Below are 18,479 nucleotides of genomic sequence, written 5' to 3'. Positions count from 1 at the left end.
AATAAATAGCACTTTGCGCTCATTTGTATTTGCGTATGTATGTACATATAAATGCATACTCTAGCATATTCTAAGAATCTCGCTGCGATTGATTTGTCTTTGCATCGATTTTTAATTTCCAGCCGCTACACTGGCTTTCCTTTGCTATATGGCGTCATAACAATAATATGATTTCGTTTTAACTACTGTTGTTCGAAACGGCGCGGTGATGCTGTAGGCAGAAGCGCTGGGGATCTTTATTTTAGTTATTTTGAAAAACATACTATTTGGCTTGGGTTCGAGTTCAAATCCCGCGGAAAACACTTTTTTGTAAATTGCAAATTTTTTAAAATTTAGCTTGTTTTATATTTTTTAATATATGAATATCTATTTAGTAGAAATACATAATTAGATGGCTGACGCATATAAATGTCGCAATTCAGGCACAATAAATGCCGATTGCCACGCCCCTAGTAGCCGTAGATTCCTCATTTTTTGGCCAGTTCTTAGAACGAGCAACTGGTAACCTAAACGCAAAATCGATAGAGAAGACTACCAGTAACACAACTATCCAAATTTGAAGCTATTATATATCTAGCAATAGCTAGCTAAAGTATAATAATACTTTAGAAGATATAAACTTTTGCAGTTTACCACGCCCCCTATGGGCGGACATATATTTACCATAACTCGTTGGACTTGGGTGGTCAACCCGATATATATACGAAATTTAAGGTCTCTGAATAGTGCCTAAAATGTAGCAGAATTCGAAAAATCACTATATCTTCAGGTCCGATTTGCCACGCCCCTAGTAGGCGTAGATATATAATTTTTACACCCATCTTTATTGAAACGAAACATCAGCTCATACGCAAAATTTCTATATTTACAACTTTAGGAAATACAGTTTTCTCCGATTTATAGATATATATATATATATCCGCCATAACTCGTGATCTTGGGTGGTCGACGCGGACCTGCATAGCACATTTCAGCTTTCTAGCTTTTCAACAAACATGATTTCTGGTATATCGGAAAATGCATTTTCCGACTTGCCACGCCCCTAGTGGGCGGATCGGGAAAATTTTAACACTTTTTAGATCGGAGATATACACGAGTATGCGTTCCAAATTTCAAGTCTCTAGCTTCAATAGCGACGAAATAGATTGCGTTCATACGGACAGACGGAAGGACAGCAAGATAGACATTGCACAAAACCAATATACTCATTTCACTTTTGTGAATGGATATTAAAAAAAAACCTTTACAAAGTTTTTGACATATTATTTTTCGTTTTTATACCCTGAACTCATTTTCAATGGGAAATCAGGGTATAATGGTTTTGTTAAATGTATGTATCAGGCAGAAGCAAGGCATGGCAGACCCCATAAAGTATATATATTCTTGATCAGGGCGATGAGCTGAGTTGACTTAGTCCTGTCTGTCTGTCAGTATGTTTGAACGTGTCGATTTCAGAAGATATAAGAGCTAGAGACTTTTTTAATGACCCTATATACAGCGCGGATGTCGAGTTTGCTTTTAGATTTCGATAAATCATCCAGTTATGTTTTTATCGAATAAAACATTCAAGTTCAAATCAGATGCCAGTATAGCTAATTGTGAATAATTTTTAATTTTTTTGTTAAATATTCAATAGAATGTGTAGATCATATGCTGAAAGTTTCATTAAATTCCGTTAAGTCAATCGACGTTTAAAAATAAGAAAATGTTTGGCCAATTAACATACGTACGTGTAGCAGCTACAACAGTTATCATATACGTGTGTACACATACATTCAAACTTCTTGCACATTCTTAGAATCACATCAGCAGTGAGTTTGGTTAAGTTTTGCTAGATGGCGCTGTGGCAGTGAATCTATTTCAGTGTTGCCAACGCAGCTTCTAAAAGTGAGGTGGCGTAGTGAGTTACGACGTGACGCTCGATCGATAAGTCGTGAGCTCGAATCCAGAGCGGCGCAGCTAAAGTTAACTTTTTTAATTGTTTCAAAATATTTATATATTTAATTAAATGAGTTTTCTATTTCTCCAATATTTTTAGAATACATCGAAATTGAAATTTTTTCTATACTTAATGCATTTTTATTAGTTTGGTTTAGGGTAGTATCTATTCGAGCACTCTCGACTAGTGTTTTCTTACTTTTTTTTTTTTTTTTTTTTTTTTTTTTTTTTTTTTAACAATAAGAATGATTGAGCAAAATCGTTTTGGCAATTTCACCATATATTATGAATTATGAATTTTAATATAGAAAATTTTGTAAGAATTGAGCAACCGTTTATAATTTTCTTAATAATGTCACCTAAGCTAAAATATACATCAGTAGCTCAGAGAAAAATGATCCTGCATTTGCTCGATCAAGGTAAATTTTATGCAGAAATTAGAGAGATAATGGAAAGAAACCGTTTCACCATTCGAAGCTACGTTCATAAACATACAGGTCGCCTTAAATTGTTGAACAGCCATGAATGCAGGAAAATCGTTCGAAAGGGGCAAGTGAATTCCAAAATAACATCAACATAGATTGCTGCCGAGCTTACAAAAGAAATAGGGAGGGATTTTTATTTATTTATATCTTAAAGATATTGACAAAATCGGGAGTCAACATAAAATTAAAAGGCCTACACAAAGTACAGAAAATAATTACAATAGTATCACCAACCGATGGGGGTATTTTATTTGCCAGTCAGGCCAGCTATGCCCACGTTTCACACCCAAATATGGTCAGTGATACTACTGAGACTATGAAAAGAAAGTGTTAAAAAGAAAATAAATATTAAATATGGAAATATTAAGTATAGATAATATAATAATTAAAATAATTCTTCATATAAAAAAAAAAATCATAATAAAAATAAAAACAAGAAAACTCTAGTCGAGACTGCCCGATTAAGAGATCCCCTGAACCCTTCGAGCAATAGTTGTTTCGATCATTTTTCGCGTCTTTCTGCTTACACAAGACACACACACACACAAACGTATACACACAAGCATACAAACACACATATATACAAACACACGCACACACACAGAGATACACACGTTATCGATATTTAAAGCAAAACTCGATATGCGCGTGCTATACAAGAACTTAGGAAAATAAATTGCAAATCTCTAGCTCTTATATCTTCTGAGATCGACGCGTTCAAAAATACGGACAGACGAACGGACGGACAGACGGACAGAGCTAAATCGACTCAGCTCGTCGCCCTGAACAAGAATATATATATATATATATATATATATATATATATATATATATATATATATATATATATATGGCGTCTGCCACGCCTCCTTCTGCCTGTTACATACATTTAACAAAACCATTATACCCTGATTTCCCATTTTCAATGGGTTCAGGGTATAAAAAGGAAAGTATTAACAGTTGTTGCAAGAATAGTTGATAATGACAAAGAATAAGAAATAATAAATGAAAAGAGTAAAGGAGGAGCCAAAATAGAATAAAGGATAGGGTTGAGAAATCACTACACAAAATTGGCAACGAAATCTATACCAGTGCTTATGCTTGGGCACTGAGAGTGATTTCCCAAAGATAAGCTAAAAGAATTTTATTTTAAGAAGAGAGCTCTAAGGAAAATACATGATAATATTTATTAAAATTAAGGCAAAGAACATGAAACGCACTGTGCAAAGAATAATCCGTAGTGCGCACAGGTAAATGAAGCGGACGAAATTGTCTAGTTGTTCTAGTTGTTATACAACAGAGCAATACTCTAAGATAGGACGCACAAGCGAAATAAATAATTGCTTGGTAATCAAAGGATCTTTAAGTTCCTTAGGCCAACGTTTAATAAAGCCAAGCACGCTTTTGGCTTCATTAATGATGGCTTCATAATGATGGCGTGTGGCTAGACGGAAGCCGCGCTTCAAAGATGCTTAAAAAAGAAGCGTTTGAGCTACACTAAGGAATATTTTAGCAAGCAATCTGATTAAAGTCAAGTCTTGTTCTGTGATGAGTGCAAATTCAATATATTTCGATCGGATGGGCGTAAAACTGTTTGAACAATTCCAAATACGGCGTTTCACAAAAACAATATTACGCCAAGATTAAGCATGGTGGTTGTGGGGTTGCATTTCTGCTGCAAGTGTGTCCGAATTGGTATTTGTATTCAAATGTTTTGAAAGATAACCTTTAAAAAGTGCCGAAAAGCTAGAACTGCCAAGTTCGTTCACATTTCAACATGACAACGACCCCGAGCATTCTGCCCATATAATACCGCCCATGTGTTACTCCACCCATCTCCGGACCTAAATCCAGTTAAACACTTTTGGAAAAAATTGGATGGGCTCATCTCAAAACGGGTAAAAACAAATCAAGCTCTTATCGAAGTATGGCAAAAAATTAGTGAAGACGTCACTAAAAATAATTTTGTTCGATGCCAAACCTCTTATCTGCCATTATTAAAGTGTTAAAGGCTTACATACCAAATGTTATAGTTATTATCATTTTTTTTTTTTTTTTTCATGATATTTTTACGTTTTTAAAGTTTGATTTTGGTGTGGCGTGTACGTTAAAGTTTTTCGCAATATTCTTACTGTATAATTAAATAAATACCGAATTCTATTTAGTAAATTTTTTGTTTTATTAAAAAAACGTTAGAAAACTCTTTAAAAATTTCTACAAAGTTAAAAAAAAAAAAACCTGCTGAGCCAATCATTTAGTTCGCCACTGTAAATAAAGTTTGGCAAGAAAGCGTTTACACACAAGGAAAAAATTTTATTTTTTTACTTTGAAGCGAAATAAAAGCAGTAAGAATATGCATATTCTGCATATTCAATTTTTTATACCATGAACCCATTTTCAATGGGAAATCAGGGTATAATGGTTTTGTTGAAATGTATGTAACAGGGAGAAGGAGGCGTGGCAGACCCCACAAAGTATATATATTCTTGATTAGGTCGTCCCGTGTTGATTTGGCCCGGTCTGTCTGTCTGTCCGTATGTTTGAACGCGTCGATTTCCGAAGGTATAAGAGCTAGACACTTCCATTTTTTTAAAATGTTCGTTATTACAGCGCGGATATTGAGTTTATCATTCAAAATCGATAACTCATCCCGATCTTTTTTTCATCGATAAAAAACCTAATCGAAAACCAGTCATAAAATTATATCTTCTACACCCTTATTGCTAGAGTCTCCAAATTTTTAATGTATGCTTATATGTAATTTATAAAATTTTGGGCTTTCTTAAAATTTACCATCCACCCCTATATTCTCCCCCTCACCCACACATTTATAAAAAGCGTATTTCAAATACTAGAGACTTGTGCTTTGGCAAATACATGCATATCCATGTTATAATCATAATCTGAAAGTTTCATGAAGATCGTACGTCCATAAAAAAGTTATAAAACAATTAAGTTCTCATAGTAAGCACACACTGCCGCCCATGCGTGTTTATGCTTGTGTGTGTGAATGTATGTGTAAATGTTTATATGTATGTGTATATGTATGTATGCCTGTGTGTGCGTGCGTGCGTGTGTGTGTGTGTATGTGCGTGTTTCTTGTGTAATCTGAAAGACGCGAAAAATTATTGAAATAGCTTTTACTCCAAGGGTTCAGGGGATCTCGTAGTCGAGCAGTCTCGGCTAGAGCTTTCTTACTTGTTTTTTAATGAAACTAGATAAATTAGACTATAAACTATATTAGTAAGTAAAAAAATAATAACAATATGTTTCCATTAACAAAAGAAAATAACAAAAAACAAAAGAAGTAACAAAAATCAGCTGACAAGAAAGTGTTTACACAACTAAAACAATTAATTCATTATAGTGTTTTAACTACTTTTTAGTTAAAACTAATACTTTTTTTTGGCCACCGTTGGCATCTATGACTGCTCCCAAGCGTCTATTCATCGATTGGGCCAAGTTTCTGACATATTCCACTGGGATATTTTGCCATTCTTCCAAAACAATGGTTTTCAGCTCATTTTTATTCTTTGGATGCCTCTTGGCGGTCCTCTTATTCAGATAAGCCCACAAAATCTAAACGAGGCTTAAGTCCAGGCTTTTAGCTTGCGTATCCAACACATTTTCCAGTTATAAAGTAGCCAGCACCTCACAATATGTGTGGGATTATTGTCTTGACAAAACCTAAAAGTTGGTTTGCCATTGACAAAGCACTAGTTACTAAATGTGTGCGCAAAATGTCCAAATACTGTCCAATATCCATGGTGTTCTCAATAAAACATAGATATTCAACTCCTTTGCCTGAGATGCACCCCCGGACCATTACCGAAAGCTTTCCAAAATCAACAATCGGTATTATATTTTTCTTCTCGAGGGCTTTTATGGGTTCGCGCCGCTCTCTAGTTGGACCATTCTTATAATATACCATCATTTTGGATTCATCGCAAAATATTATTATTATGATTTCCGTACATTCTATGAAACGTTAGACGCTTTTGAGCGTGATCTACCGACATCAGTGTTTTTTTCCGGGCTGGTCGGGACGACAGATCGTTACGTTTTAGTGCCCTTCCGACACTTTCCCGGGAAATGGTTATGCCACACTCCTCCTTTAGGTCACTGGCAAGCTTTCTTGTCAAAATAATGGGTTTCTCGTCCATTTTTCTGAGTATAATTCATAATAGATGAGGCCGTCCTTTAACTTTAACCTTTAACTCAAGCCTATCCTCTTTTTTATTGCACGGCTTAGTATGTTATATACCTTTTTCCAAGAAATCAAAAACATTTGGCCAATCTCTGTGGCAGTTTTACCCACCAAAAGGCATCCAAAGAATAAAAATGAGCTGAAAACCATTGTTTTGGAAGAATGGTAAAATATCCCAGTGGAATATGTCAGAAACTTGGTCCAATCGAAAAAATAGTATTATTTTTAACTAAAAAGTAGTTAAAACACTATAATGAATTAATTGTTTTAGTCGTGTAAACACTTTCTTGTCAGCTGATTTTTGTTACTTCTTTTGTTATTTTCTTTTGTTAATGGAAACATATTGTTTTTTTTTTTTTTACTTACTAATATAGTTTATAGTCTAATTTACCTATTTTTATCAAAAAAAAAAAAAATTGAATATGCATATTCTTACTGTTTTTATTTCGCTTCAAAGTAAAAAATTAAAATTTTTTCCTTGGGTGTAAACACTTTCTTGCCAAACTGTATACGGTCACAATAACTTATACTTTTATAAGACATTATAGTGATATGTAATTCATACACATACATACATATGTACATATGAATGTTAAATGTATGAGGTTAGCTTTTATATGCTTCAATACAAATTATAATGTAAATAAATAATTATTTTTGTTGTTATTAAGAGCTTACTTTATACACACGCATATAATGAGAAATATACATATTCATAATATTTTACATGTACATATCTAGTACGCTTATCACTGAAGTGTTGAGAATAGAATAGCATTCATGTATGTACTTACAAATAAAATATTTTATATCTCCAGACTTATATTTTTCATTAATATTTCCTAAGACTTTAGGCAGAGAAAACTATTTTAAGAAATACGTCGTCGGCACATGCTTTTTGTTTTAACTATTAAATGTTTTCAAAAAAACTGTCCACATTACTGTTGATTGCTCGACAACACAATCGCTAACTAATGACGGCAAATAGTCCTTGAAATAATCGACATGAAATGGAATGGAACATACTCTGCGATTCTCGATTAATTTCAAATTCCATGTACATATATACCTCCACTAACCAGAGAACACATAGACTAGACATCTAGAACAAATTTTTTCACCGATGAAAAAATGCGCTGAGAAGACTACACAACTTTGTATTTGATCGGCTCAGTCTCTTGAGGCTCAAGCAGTGAAAATATTGCACGATAAAATCAGTGTGCGGCAAGCGCTCAAGTCATAAAGGCTCATTTGACAGTAACTCTACAATTCAAAGAATACAAAATTGGCAAACTACTGAATCGCTAGACAATTATTATCCCATCTCATGCATCCATACACATATGTATGCAAATGTATGTGCTCCCTCAAAGGCCGATCAACGGTAAATTTTGGGCATTACAATTTACTCAGACAGCAAATGTTACGCACACAAGCCACAAATGCTCACACATGTTTCCAGAGACTGCAAGTGTGTGTGTACTTGCCCGTCGCGAAATTATATTCTTTATACGTATCAACGCATTCATACCCTTCCCACGAATAACCATCGAAACGCTTACATTTTGTTTGCATGAGCGTGACAAACGCTTTTATGATTTCGGTATACCCTTCACTCAAAAGGAAAGAGCTGGGATCGTCGCGAACAATTTTTAATTTCTGTGCGCTGCTGCTATTCGAGAGACCATAAATAGAGGGAGAGTGAGAGAGTAGGACAAATAGCGCATATGCGTGCTTCATATAAGAATGACACCATTTCGTTTGAGCGCTTGCAGTACAGTGATTTTGTCGTGCAATATTTTCACTGCTTGAGCCTCAAGAGACTGAGCCGAGCAAATACGAAGTTGTGTAGTCTCCACAGCGCATTTTTTCGTCGATGAAAAAATTTGTTCTAGATGTCTAGTCTATGTGTTCTCTGGTTAGTGTAATAACATAGAAATGTGTGCATATGCCTTTTAGAAATATATGATGAGGGGGTGGATATAGGGGTGGAAATAAAATTTAAAAACAAAAATCGAAATTGTATCTAGCAGATATAAATTTATTACGGGGAAAGTTATCGATTTTTTAAGAACTTAGAAAACAAATTTCAAGACTCTAGTTCTTATATCATCTTAGATCGACACGTTCAAACTAGGGCTGCAAAACCATCGATAGATGTTCCCCTCGATAGATTTATCCATCGATGGAATTAACCATCGATACTATCGATAGTTCCATCGAAAATTTGAAGTTCTTAGAAATGAACAAATTTTCAATAATTTAAATCATACATCCAACATAAAATGATTCATGCAATATTGTATAAGAATACAATACATACAATACAAAAGTAATCGGATAGTTATTTGATGGTTGTTTATCTAATAAAATATATATTTTATTACATATGGATAATTGTTAATCAGTGCAAATAATTAAATTCATTTTTATATGTTTCAAGCTGTTTATATTAATTTTATATGGTATTTAAAGCAGTTTCGTCTTAACAATATAAAATTAAAATAGGTCTTAATACAAAAAAGGTACATGATTTCATTTTGAGATGCCTTTGATACAAAAATTATAAAAATTAAGTAATTTCTAGAGAAAAAAAAAAAACACACACACACACACACATTTACTTGCACAACATCGTATTCGCTCGGCTTGGTATTGGCTGGCTCGGGTAATGAAAGATAGCACGACGAAATCAGTGCGCTCTAAGCACGCAAACGAAATGGTCATGTGTGCGCTTTGCGTTTTTTGTCTTACTCTCCCTCTCTCTCTATATGTATGTATGCATGTGCTCACTTCACATGGCAGAACAACGGCAAATTTTGGGCTTTACAATTTGCACAGGCTGTTGTCCACAGAAAGAATACATTTTCGCTACGAGCATGCACACACACATATACATCCTTGCTACGTGTATGTGCTTTTGTGTGCGTGCGTCGCGAAACTCAATTCTTTCTCAGTATTTTCGTCAATCATCAGCCAGTGCAAATTGTAAAGCTCAAAATTTTCCGTTGTTCTGCCATGTGAAGTGATGATTACACCGCAAGCAGACGAAGAATAGATGATAGCGCGGCTGCGCTTAGCGCCACTTAATCCAGCGTGATATTGAAAAGATCTTTAACGATAGCAGACGCGACGTTCAGATCATATATTTTATTAAAGGCAAAACGTGGGTGAAATATCATACTATATAAAAAAATTATATCTGTGCAAGATAGTGCAAGCAACAAACCATTTAATTAGTTGTCTAGTGATTTGGCAATAGGTACGTTAAAGTACAAGTGTTTATAATTCGCTAATTATTTATTAATTTAGGTGACCACCTTGATTTAGCTCAATAGCTAGAACTGTCACTGTGTTTCTTGTGTAAGCTGAAAGACGCGAAAAATTTCTGAAATATCTATTGCTCCAAGGGTTCAGGGGATCTCGTAGTCGAGCAGTGTCGACTAGAGCTTTCTTACTTGTTTTTATACGATTCGTGCGGTCAATTGCACGCAGCTATAAAATAAAAGACCTGACTGCGCAGCAGATTAATTACCACAAAGACAAGACATCCTCACCGACACAGAGATAACTCTCAACGGCATAAGATTCCATTAACGGCCAAAAGAGAGATTCCACCCACAAGAACCGGAAATAAAGAAATCGTGAACTCTAAAACAACGTGGGACACATCATCTAGATCTTGGCCTTGCCCAAATACATGAGTTAAGTAAGGACCCGGCGGAATGTAGAGCAATGCGTCAGCTGAGGCGCTGATGTAGGAACACAGCGAAGATAGCCAGAGCAGACTATGTGTGTTGCTCTGAAAAGGTTTTTATAAAGCAAACAAAAAAAAAAAAAAAAAAAACAAGTAAGAAAGCTCTAGTCGAGACTACTCGACTACGAGATCCCCTGAACCCTTGATTAATAGCTATTTCAATCATTTTTCGCGTCTTTCAGCTTACACAAGAAATACGCACACACACACACACACAAACATTTACATACATATACACACACAAGCATAAACACGCATGGGCGGCAGTGAGCGCTTACTATGAGAACTTAATTGCTTAATAACTTTCAGATTATGATTATAACATGGATACGCATGTAATTCCCAAAGCACAAGTCTCTAGTATTTGAAATACGCTTTTTACAAAAGTGAGGGTGAGGGGGTGAATTTAAGGGTGGGGGGTAAATTTTAACAAAAACCGAAATTGTATAAATTGCATATAAGCATACATTAACAAGTGAGAACGTTGCAATCGGGCGATACCGATAGCAGAAGACTCATTCACAGCCCAAACGCTGTCAACCAGAGTATATAGTGCAATTTTCAAGTCTAGTGCGCAGCAAAAAACACGGCATGATGCCATTAAAATTGGAAAATCATCGATAGCTATTGCATTCAAATTACATACATATATAATTTATACAATTTTGATTTTTATTATATATTTATATCCATACATTGGATACCGGCTTCAAGCTAACAGCAGATCAGCGCGATTTTCCTATGCGTGTGCACACACTCATCGTCTATTCTATGCGTACAGACAGAAGCGCGCCTTTTCTCACATTCTTAGAATTTCGATTGATTTCTGGACTTTCTAGCCGTTACTGTAGTTGTGTCTGATGACGCTCTCTTATTAAGCTATTCTATTTTAGCAACTGGTGGCTCGAGCAAAGCAGTGGCGCGGGTGCTAAGGGCGACGCAAGTAATGTTAGAGTAGGGGAGGTTCGAACCTTTACTGTGTTATTTTTTTTATTTTTTCATACATATTTCGTTTTTTATAAAATAGATATTTTATTGGGAAAGTGCGAGCTTGACTGAATGGCACTTAATACTTTTCATTTTCTTAGTCGAATAATTTTATAAGTTTAAATTTGTTTCTTCTTAAATAGCCCTCAAATACATATACGCAAATACATACATATGTATATATAATTATGTATGTAAGCCTGCACGCATAGCATCAAGCATTCCAGCCTTATACACGCGCTCATTTGTATGTGTGTATTTATGTACACATAAATGCGTGCTCTAGCATATTCTAAGAATCCCGTTGCGATTGATTTGTCTTTGCATTGTTTTTGAATTTCCAGCCGCTACACTGGCTTTTCTTTACTATGCGGCGTCATAACAATAATGTGATTTCGTTTTAACTACTCTTGATCGAAACGACGCGGTGGTGCTGTAGGCTGAAGCGCCGACGATCTTTATTTTAGCTATTTTGACAAACATGCTGTTTGGGTTGGGTGCGAGTTCAAATCCCGCTGAAAATACTTTTTTGTAAATTGCAAATTTTTGTTAGTTTAGCTTTTTTATATTTTATTAATTTTATAAAAATGTTTCCTTCCGTGCTATCAATGCCTATTAAGCCTACTTATGTGTACATATACATAAATGTAAATGCCGATTGCCACGCCCCTAATGGCCGTAGACTCCTCAATTTTAGCCAGTTTTTAGAACGAGCAACCTAAATGTAAAATTTGAATTCTTACGCTCAAAAAATGTGAAAATTACAGGGTATTTTTCGATATGCCACGCCCCTAAAGAGGCTTAAAAATTATTTTTAGGGCATCGATAGAGGAGGCCACCAGTAACTCGTTTTTTATAAAATAGATATTTTATTGGGAAAGTGCGAGCTTGACTGAATGGCACTTAATACTTTTCATTTTCTTAGTCGAATAATTTTATAAGTTTAAATTTGTTTCTTCTTAAATAGCCCTCAAATACATATACGCAAATACATACATATGTATATATAATTATGTATGTAAGCCTGCACGCATAGCATCAAGCATTCCAGCCTTATACACGCGCTCATTTGTATGTGTGTATTTATGTACACATAAATGCGTGCTCTAGCATATTCTAAGAATCCCGTTGCGATTGATTTGTCTTTGCATTGTTTTTGAATTTCCAGCCGCTACACTGGCTTTTCTTTACTATGCGGCGTCATAACAATAATGTGATTTCGTTTTAACTACTCTTGATCGAAACGACGCGGTGGTGCTGTAGGCTGAAGCGCCGACGATCTTTATTTTAGCTATTTTGACAAACATGCTGTTTGGGTTGGGTGCGAGTTCAAATCCCGCTGAAAATACTTTTTTGTAAATTGCAAATTTTTGTTAGTTTAGCTTTTTTATATTTTATTAATTTTATAAAAATGTTTCCTTCCGTGCTATCAATGCCTATTAAGCCTACTTATGTGTACATATACATAAATGTAAATGCCGATTGCCACGCCCCTAATGGCCGTAGACTCCTCAATTTTAGCCAGTTTTTAGAACGAGCAACCTAAATGTAAAATTTGAATTCTTACGCTCAAAAAATGTGAAAATTACAGGGTATTTTTCGATATGCCACGCCCCTAAAGAGGCTTAAAAATTATTTTTAGGGCATCGATAGAGGAGGCCACCAGTAACTTAACTATTCAAATTTGAAGCTTCTAGCTCTTAAACTGTAGGAGATATAAACTTTTGCGGTTTGCCACGCCCCCTATAGGCGGACATATATCTACCATAGCTCGTTGGACGTGGGTGGTCAACCCGCGTATATATACAAAATTTCAGGTCTCTAGCATCAATAGTGCCTAAAATATAGCAGAATTCGAAAAATCACTATATCTTCAGGTCCGATTTGTCACGCCCCTAGTGGTCGTAGATATATAATTTTTTCACCTATCTTCATAGAATTAAAACATCAGCGTACATGCAAAATTTCAGCATTCTAGGTTTACAACTTTGGGAGATACAGTTTTATCCGATTTGCCACGCCCCTAATGGGCGGAGATATATCCGCCATAGCTTGTGATCTTGGGTGATCGAATTGCTAAATTACGAAATTTTTACACTAAGTATGGCTAGACTATGGACAATTAAAGAAATAAATAAAGTAGAGAATCATTTCATGTCCGCAAATAATGGAATGGAATGATTTATATAAAGAGCTAAATAACATAAAAGTTGACTTTGATAAATCATATATGTAAGTCACTCACACAAAACAGGCCGATTCAAAAAACTATAGTTAAAAAACATGTAGAAATATTAGTAAACTGCTTTAATGAAGCACGTATACTAATACATGGCCAGAGAGAGAAATTAAATCAGAATCATTGGTCTCAAGTATCAAAATTTTTGATCAGAGTACGATCTAATTTAATATCTATTAAACTAAAGTACAATTTAGATATTTCGGTACCAACCATACTTAACACTTCTTTATCGATTGAAACTGGTGATAAACCACAATCAACAGAAGAAACTAACACTGACCAAATAGAATCAGAAGAACTAAACACAGATCTTAAAATAGAAGAACAGGATTTAAATAACTGTTTGAAGCTGCCGAGCTTTTTCGACAACTCTGGCTCCAATCATTTACGAAGGCAAAAAATAAAAACCAAAACGATATAATTTAGCTTATTATTTATTAATTTAATGTGGACACTGTTTAGGCAAAGTTATTTCGATGCGAGGGTGACAAATTTGTAGGTGTTGCGCGAATGAAGACTATTTTTGTACAGAGTTTAAAAGAATATAAATAAAGAGGAGTATGCAATTAACAGAGCGGATGAGATTTACATATGTATGTGTGTTATGCTTTGTTATGTGCAAGAGTGCGCTAACAGCGAATGAGAATGACAAAGGCAAGAGATTAACTTAAGAGAAGCTTATTTAACTATTAAGAGCAATTATTAGCTGCTGCGCCGAACATCCTCTCCACCGTTAAAATACCATGACTTTTAACAGGATCATCAACCGGAAGGACGCACAGCTTATTGACAGCTCGACGTGTAGTTCCATCGGCTCCAGCGATGATCTCAACGACCCGGGCTAATGGCCACTTCAAAGGTGGCAGGTTTTCGTCTTTTACACAGACGACATCGTTGACCTTGATAGAAGGCCGTGGGGTCCGCCATTTTCCACGCTGTTGCAGAATCGTGAGGTATTCCTCACTCCATCACTTCCAAAACAACTGCTGTATGTATGTCATACGCTGCCAGCGATCGAGGCGATTACAGTTAATCCGAGATAGATCTGGTTCGGGGAAGTCGATAAGTGGTCGACCAATCAGGAAATGCCCTGGAGTGAGAACTCCAAGATCATCAGGGTTTTCTGAAATTGGAACAAGAGGACGAGAATTGATTATAGCCTGAATTTGGCACACCAATGTGCGCAGTTCATCGAAACCAAGTGCCGATCCCATAGACCGATATAGGTGCCTTTTAGCTGTCTTCACTGCTGCCTCCCAAAGACCGCCAAAATGTGGCGAACGAGGAGGTATGAATTTCCAATCGAAGCTGTTGTTGATGCAGTAGTTGTGAACTTCAGTACGATGTTCCTGGCTCAAAAATAAACGTCTCAGATCCGCCAACTCGTTCCGTGCACCCACAAAGTTGGTTGCGTTGTCTGACCAGATGCATGTTGGAATGAGGGCGCCCAAAAAGGCAGCTGTCGACAAATCCTTTGCAAGCTCCACCCATACATCCTTAGTTGTGAAACAAACGAACACGCAGACGTAGCATTTTACTGATGCTCTATTTCGTCCATCGGGCTTGTAATAAAAAGGTCCACAATAGTCAACTCCAGTGATTGTGAATGCCGGTGAGCACTGTGCACGCTCCTTAGGCAAGTCTGCCATTATATGCTCAACTAGGCGAGGCCGGGATCTGCAGCAAATTATGCATTTTCGCAATGCTCGGGCAACAGTTTTCATGCCGCCTATGGGCCAAAACTGCAATCGAATAGCTGCAAGCAAAGCCTGCGGTCCGGCGTGGTGATGCATTTGATGAAAATGGGATATTATAGCGAAGGTTAAGGGATGGTTTTTGAGTAAAATAATTGGGTGACGTGCATCGAAGCCGAGAGTAGCATGCCCCAAACGACCACCAACTCTTAGTAGACCAAAATCATCCATAAACGGAAATAGCGAAAGAATGGCGCTTGACGAGTGTATATTCCTTCCATTCTGTAGGGCAGAGTATTCCGTTTGCAACTGAGCTCTTTGAGCAAGACGACATAATAGGAACGATCCTTGACGCAGATCATCCGATGATAACTCAGGTGATTTTATTTTCCGGATGAATTTATGAACATAACCAAAGATTCGCTTCATTATTCCGAATGAATTTATGTACTTGAATGACAAAGAGATGTCCACATGCTCTGCCGACAGCAAGACTCTATGACGCATTTCAGGCAAGCATGCTTCAGGCAAGCAGTGCCTAGGCCAATAACATTTTTCCTCTTGCAAAAAAGAAGGTCCATGCATCCATAATTTCGAGTGCAAGAGCTCTAACGGTGCTGCTCCTTTAGATAACATATCTGCAGGATTCATCTCAGCTGGCACGTAATGCCACTCCATGCCGATTGTGAACTGCTGTATGGCACAAACCTTGTTAGCAACACAAACATTGAATTTGGATGGTTCTTCCTTTAGCCAAGACAAGACCACCGCTGAATCTGACCAGCAATGCATCTCACATTCGAACAAGTTCAGTTTCTCTATCTCGCTTATCAAGTTCGCAAGCAGAAATGCAGCGCATAACTCAAGCTTAGGCACAGTGAGGGTCTTTAGTGGGGCGACTCTAGCCTTGGAACAGAGTAGATGCACTTTAACAGCATTATTCTTCGATGACCGAACATAAACACAAGAGCCATAGGCCTGAAGGCTAGCATCGCAGAAGGCATGTAATTCAACTCTTGCTTTAAGTTGGAGTACATAACGAGGAAATGTTGCATTTCTCACTTGATGAAAGTCCTTACAAAATTCGCTCCAAATCGTTTCCAATGATTGTGGTAGACTCTCATCCCATTGTAGCTTGTCTCTCCACATGCGTTGCAAGATGATTTTTGCCCTAGTTAATATTGGTCCGATCAAACCTAACGGATCGTAGCATCGCGCCATGGTTGACAGAACTGAACGTTTTGTGTGTTTTCCAACACTAATTTTGGGCTCGAAACTGAATACGAAGCTATCCTTTCGAGGCTCCCAGATGAGTCCAAGAGTTTTTGTCACATCGGTCCCATCGCCGAGTTTGAGAAAACTCTCCTGCTCGATTTCTGGAACCCCGCGAAGAATGTTGATTGAGTTTGAGCACCATTTTCTCAATTTGAAGTTGCCTCGCTCAAGAAGATTTTTAGTTTGTTCCATTATGTCGCGAACTTCTTCAACTGAATTGCCTCCTGAGATCAGATCGTCAACATAGAAATCTCGCAAAACAGTTTTAGCTCCTAGGGGGTATGATGATGACTCATCCATTGCTAATTGGTGCATTGCACGAATAGCCAAAAAGGAAGCGGGCTTAGTCCCATAAGTGACGGTATTCAATTTGAAGACTAGAATGTCGTCGTCTGATGAGTTTCGCCATAAGATACATTGAAGCGTTGCATCAGGCTCTGAAACCTTCACACACCTATACATTTTACTAATATCACCTGTAAGTGCAATGGAAAATGTGGGAAAACGAACGAGTGTGTGAAACAATGTAGCTTGTATGGTCGGTCCTGACATAAGAATATCATTTAATGAATGCCCAGATGTGGTAACAGCCGAACCGTCGAATACCACTCTCAGCTTTGTTGTCGAACTTTCTTCCTTGTATACACAATGATGAGGCAAGAAGTATTTGCATTTAGAAATCTCTGCGCTGGGCACCGGTGACATATGGCCGAGATCAATATATTCTTTCATAAATGCAGAGTATTTTTCCTTCATAGCATGATTTCTAGCAAACTTACGCTCCAAATTTAAGAGCCGACGCTTGGCCTGCACATAAGAGTCGCCCAAAGATTCGAAGCCATGCTTTTTTGGCAAGCAGACTAAGTATTCCCCTGAAGACAATCGACGATGAGTTGCGATGAAATGCTGCTGACAGTGGAGCTCCTCTGTTGTTACCTTGGCGATAGGCTCGTGCTCCACTTCCCAAAACCAAATCATCAAGCCGAGTGCTGAGATTGGTATCATCGGAAGCTCTTTGAGTTACGATGAACGATGAGAGTTTGGGGGCCGATTGCCCGCCACCTGATATGATCCAGCCGAGTTGAGTTTTCTGCAAAACTGGCAACCCAGGTGCCAACATAATTTGCCCAATACACAACAGCTCAAAGAAAAGACCAGCTCCGATGAGAAGATCAATCCGCTGTGACTTATAAAATAAGGGATCAGCTAGGGGTATGAGGGTATGTTCCAACTATTAGTAGACATGGAAATTCCAGGCTGATTATCAGTAATCGTCTTGGCGATGATTGCGCTGATGGTAGTTGAGTAATCTGAAATCCGCGATTTCAGAACGAGATCGACTGAGTATCCTTCAGTTGAGCAGCTAGCATCTCCAATGCCAGAAACTGCAGTAAGCGACTTTCTTTTTCGGAGCTGAAGCTGATTAGCGAATTGCGTGGTAACAAAGTGAAATTGAGATCCTGAATCTAAGAGTACACGACACGGAACGAATGTTTCAGCTCGATTCTTAACAAGGATTATAGCAGTGGCTAGAAGCACAACATCAGACGAATGAGGCGACAGATGGGCTTGAGGCAAAGAAGGTGACATTGCAACCATAGCAGAGGAATGTATTGCATTTGTTTGTTGGACAGTGTTGGATGTATCTACTGAAGATTGATTGTAATGCAATAAGGTATGGTGCTCCGATTAACAAGTGCGGCAGGTACTAGATTTGCAATCTTTCAGCTGATGCCCCTTTCTTAGGCAATTTAGGCACAGAGCGAGTCTCTTGGCCTCCTTATGTCGTGCAATGGGTGGCAATTGCTCAAAACGCTTACATTGAAATATCATGTGGCTCGTGTCTTCGCAAAAGACACAACGACTGGGAGTTTTGGAAGCAACAAATGATTTT

At 37.2% G+C, this 18,479-nt stretch overlaps 2 protein-coding genes and 1 long non-coding RNA gene across 24 annotated transcripts in view; 1 reads left to right on the top strand and 2 right to left on the bottom strand.

Annotated features, from left to right (window-relative positions):
• The window catches only part of Myo81F (unconventional myosin 81F), a 281,418-nt gene that overhangs the window by 179,666 nt on the left and 83,273 nt on the right, over window positions 1–18,479 (bottom strand). For 3 of the 18 annotated variants that reach the window (XR_016268482.1, XM_089461783.1, XM_089461784.1), the window contains exon 1: window positions 7,425–7,639. The exons of 1 other annotated variant lie outside the window; for it this stretch is intronic. The gene's annotated coding sequence lies outside the window, so the exon portion shown is untranslated. Of the gene's footprint in view, window positions 1–7,066; window positions 7,086–7,424; window positions 7,640–18,479 lie in introns of those variants that run through there. 14 more of the 18 variants (XR_016268484.1, XM_089461782.1, XM_089461785.1 and 11 more) reach the window with 10 other exon arrangements.
• The window catches only part of LOC149270965 (uncharacterized), an 83,702-nt gene that overhangs the window by 22,202 nt on the left and 43,021 nt on the right, over window positions 1–18,479 (top strand). The gene's annotated exons all lie outside the window — the stretch shown is intronic.
• Atg2 (Autophagy-related 2) overlaps window positions 14,035–18,479 on the bottom strand; it is a 274,490-nt gene continuing 270,045 nt past the window's right edge. For all 5 annotated transcript variants that reach the window (XM_089461789.1, XM_089461793.1, XM_089461790.1 and 2 more), the window contains one exon: window positions 14,035–14,739. In XM_089461789.1, the coding sequence (XP_089317915.1) occupies window positions 14,695–14,739 (45 nt within the window). In that variant the 3' untranslated portion in view covers window positions 14,035–14,694. The remainder of the gene's footprint in view (window positions 14,740–18,479) is intronic.

The sequence above is a fragment of the Drosophila arizonae genome, chromosome 2 (genome assembly GCF_054131065.1).
Source record: "Drosophila arizonae isolate 15081-1271.41 chromosome 2, UAZ_ARI_1.0, whole genome shotgun sequence".
In the NCBI taxonomy this organism is placed as follows: Eukaryota; Metazoa; Arthropoda; class Insecta; order Diptera; family Drosophilidae; genus Drosophila; species Drosophila arizonae.
This window is presented reverse-complemented; position numbering and strand designations above follow the sequence as displayed.